This window comes from Paramisgurnus dabryanus, chromosome 11, assembly GCF_030506205.2.
Source record: "Paramisgurnus dabryanus chromosome 11, PD_genome_1.1, whole genome shotgun sequence".
NCBI lineage: Eukaryota > Metazoa > Chordata > Actinopteri > Cypriniformes > Cobitidae > Paramisgurnus > Paramisgurnus dabryanus.
Window position 1 is genome coordinate 750,203 of NC_133347.1, and position 4,437 is coordinate 754,639.

Genomic DNA, 4,437 nt, shown 5'->3' on the forward strand with positions numbered 1-4,437 from the left:
AAATTAACCCAACATCTGGGTTTGTCCCTTTTTTTGACCCAACATTGGTTTAAAAAAATAATCACCCAACATTTCTTCAAATGCAAAATCACACATTTTTAAAAGTATAATAATATAACTACAGTAACTAAAACAATTTAACAATAATGAATTATAATAGTAATAATATTCATGTTACAATCACAGCTAATCTCAAAGTTCCTGTTGCTGAAAAAGCACTTTTCGTCTCTCAAAATTGTACCTGCGCTCCTTTTCCACCACAGCTGGTTAGTGGTTAGTGTGACTAGTCCTCCAGTACCCGCTGCTTTAAATATGGTTACGGTCAGTGCATGAAAATCCGACTTCATAACCAACATATAAAAGTCAATCATGGGCTGTCACAAGCTTTCAGCACCAACCATAGCAATCTCGCTTCAACTCTCCCATCATCTACTTTCTCTTTAAATAAATGCACTTCGCAGTGATGGAAGAAATTCATGTCCTCATAATTTCAACCTCCAAGAACGCAAGGACCTGGAGAACATTGACAAATATTTGAGATACTCAAATCAAGGTACTGAAATCTTAATTATAATAGACATACAGTACGACATCTGAGAAGCAGGAAGATTCATTTTGTTCTGATTTCTGTCTAGAATCAACCACAGGGATTTTTTTGTGGTTTGCATTGTTTTTTAAACTTTCGCATCAGCACTCCACACAAGGTCAACCATGATATCGATCGTGGACAAAATCGGCATCTGGCTGGCGACCGCCGCGTTAGCCATCCTGACCATTTTTTTTAACATGTACCTCATGCTGGTGATCCTGAGAAGCTCACGGAAGAAGCAAAAGCTAAACCCGTGCGACTTAATCATCGTAGCCATCAATGTGGCGAGCATCGGCCTGCAGGTTTTTACCTACTTTTGGCAGTCCCTAGACCAGATCGACATCTTTTGCTCAGTGAACTTTTATACCGCCATAATGTTGTCGCTTGTCTATAGCACGAAGTTCATCATATTCTGGTGCACCGCGTTTCTGACCTTCTACTATGGCACTAAACTGGTGATGAGGCCTGTGGACTGCTACAAGCGCATGCAGGAGACCATCATCAAACACGTCCGCATTGTCCTGGTCTTGATCTACATAGGTGGTTTCAGCCACGGCGTGCCATTACTGGCACTTTTGCACAATTACAACATCACCTCCACCGTGAACGACTGCGGGTCCATCATGCCCAACTCCGTCGGCGGACTGCTCTACATCTTCTACTACGTCTTTATCTCTGACATCGTGCCGAGCATCGTGATGATCAAATCCAGCATTTCTATCATGTTCCACCTTTACCACCATCTTCAGGACATGAAAGCGAGCACCAACGGCGCTCACGGGCCCAAGCTGGGCACTCAGATGCGGGTGATCAAGATGACCCTGACCCTGGTGGTCGTGTTTTGTATATTCGTGGTTATGGATCTGATCGTGCAATCCACTGTGGCTCTGAAGAGGCAAAACACCATCACGGTGACCGTTCTCGTCGCCAGCATGTATACCACGGTCAGCGCGGCCGTGATGGTTTACGGGAAGAAAAGCCACTGGAAGGATCTCATAAGCACATATAACCTCTTTTTAGACGAGTACCCATGCCTAACCAGTTTAAAGGTCGCTGAGGTCAAAACAGAACCTCAGGAGAACAGCATTAACTAACCTTGAGTCCAGCCAGGCTATATATGCACACGTGACTACTGTACAAACAAAATACGTGTGGAAGACACTATAGAAAAACATATGTGCATGGTAGATGAAACTAAATGCAGGTAATATCTTAAATTATTTAATACTTCATATACACTGTAAAAAATGAAAAGTTGGTTCAACTTTTAAATAAATACTAAATTTTTTAATTGAAAAAAACGTAAATGTCATTTTTTAAGTTGATCAAACTTTTCACTTTTTACACTGTTATGTTGTGAGTGTTCAAAACGTATCAAATGTTTCAATTTGAAAGAAAAGCATCATTATAACAATAAAGAGGATGATGATAAATGATATGTAATATCCTATGATTTAATTTTGGTTTGGTGTTTATAAAAAGAAACGTGATCTTTACTGACAAGACTAAAACATTTATAAAAATGCTTTTTATTTGTCTGAGATGATCAATGATTAGCATAGATGTTTATTATATAAAGCATGTTATTCTGCTTATCTAGTCACTGTATGTTTGTGTTATACTTTATTGATGTGCTTTACTTAAAATAAAGCTTAAGATTGATTGTAAACAAACTCTATGGGTTTATGCTGTACATACTGATAATATCTTTATATGTGCAACTTTCAATAAATCGTATCTGGCATGTACATATGTACATTTTTAAAAAACTATTTTTTTAAAGGTGACCTTTTTGGTAGCACTTTACTTGAAGGGGTGTTCATAAGACTGACACAACACCTTCATAATCATGACATAACACGTGTCATGAACATGAAAGAGATTTTATGCATGTTTATGACAACTGTCATTAAGTGTCATTTTGTTCAATTATGTCATTTTGAATGCAAAGATGACATTGTTTGAGATGTCTTGTTATGACAACTTGACAATACAAAGACAACATAACTGACCACTTTTTATCAGTGATACGAATTGAATTTATCATTAAAATGTCATTAAGTGTTAAAACTCAGTCATATAGTTTTATAACAGCGTCATTTATATTTTTTTCTTGACCTCATCTACAGTGGTACAAATATAATTTGTCATTAAAATGTCATTAAGTACCGAGCCCTAAGGTATGGAAGGTATTTTTTGACTTTTTTAAATTAATTAATTAAATGATAAAACAAAAAATAAAATCGCAAAATATGTCCCAAATTTGAAAATTAAATGCTAAAATAAAAATTAAAACATTAAATTAAATAATTTCATTTTCATTTTCAAAGTGATGAAGCATAAAACTGAAATTTACATTTTAATTTTGTCCCTATTATTGCTTGGGCATGAATAAAAAGCCATTTAAAAAATGTATTTACAGATTTCTTTTCAAGTTTGCCTTTTTATTTAAATATTGTCAGTCTTGACTCAAGATTATATGGAAAATGAAATGTCAAATCATCAATTTAATTTGATTTTTCAATTTGGCTGGAATGATTCTTCATCACTTTGAAAATTAAAATGAAATAATTTAATTTAATGTTTTAATTTTTATTTTAGCATTTAATATTCAAATTTGGGACATATTTTGTGATTTTATTTTTTATTTTAGCATTTAATTAATGAATTTAAAAAAGTCCAAAAATACCTTTTATACTATGGTGACATTGGAGTAAAAAAATCAAAAGTTTAGTTTCATGTGCTCACGTGAATCTTTCATGTGCTCACGTGAAACCTTCATCTGCTCACGCGAAACCATGTGCAGAATGTATTTTTTTAAAGTTTAGTGCTCAAGTGAAACTTTCGCGTGCACACGTGAAATCGTGTGTGCACGTGAAACTATAGCGTGTGCACTTTCACTTTAGCTTCACGTGATGAGTTTCACGTGCGCGCGCAAAAGTTTTAACGTGAGCACAAGTAAACCTTATTGAATTTTTGCTCCATGTCCCCTTAGGGGCTCCATAATTAAGTTTTAATATGTCAAATAGTTTTTAACGGCCTGAATAGTCTTCAGTTCATAATGTTTTTTTTATTTTTCCCCATGTGTTTAAAAATAAAATCAATCATCCAATAATAATAATAATAATAATAATAATAATAATTGATACAATTAACTTTTTTATTGCATTTAGAGACAGATTCACCTAAAATTAAATCAAAACAGTACAATAATGGGTTAAGTCATGCATGGTTGGGTCTATGTCACTGGAAAACATTATTTAATTAAATTAAATTTCAGTACCCTCTGTGTTAGGAAGAACGTGTTATGTTAGTTTTTTTTATGTATTTTGCAAATACATCAAGATAAGTTTAATATTTTGAAGTATCTGTTGCATTTTGTTAAAGTATTTAAAATTATTTGACATAGTATTGACACTTAATCACATTTAAATGACAGTTTAATCTGATGTTAACTCATAAAGCTAGGTAGTTTCTTAAGTTTGATTCTGCTCTGTCATGTTTATGACAGATTTATGTCATGAAAAGTTATGATGTATTGGTTAATGTCAAGTTGTCATAAAGACAATTCAAACAATGTCATCTTTGCATTAAAAATGACATAATGACACTTAATGACACGTGTTATGTCATGATTATGAAGGTGTCATGTCAGTCTTCTGAACACCCCTTCATTTTTCTTATAGTGTAGAAACATTACTGGGATTTTGCAAAGTCAGAAGTTAAAAGAAAAGAAATCTAATGTAGATTCAAGGACAACTGACTCTGCAGCGTTAGATCACAGTCTATATGAAATAAATCATTGCGGTTCCCTAGGCAACCTCAACATGAAGCTTTTGTATACTTGT

At 34.1% G+C, this 4,437-nt stretch overlaps 1 protein-coding gene across 1 annotated transcript; it reads left to right on the forward strand.

Moving 5' to 3' along the window:
- Nucleotides 1-711: 711 nt before the first annotated feature.
- On the forward strand, nucleotides 712-1,746 carry tas2r202 (taste receptor, type 2, member 202). The gene has a single exon (XM_065247867.1). It carries the CDS (start codon nucleotides 712-714, stop codon nucleotides 1,681-1,683), a length of 972 nt encoding a protein of 323 aa, XP_065103939.1. The 3' UTR covers nucleotides 1,684-1,746.
- Nucleotides 1,747-4,437: the final 2,691 nt, after the last annotated feature.

Coding starts and splice junctions, on each gene's coding strand:
- tas2r202 (XM_065247867.1), top strand. CDS start 712: ATGATATCGATCGTGGACAAAATCGGCATCTGGCTGGCGACCGCCGCG.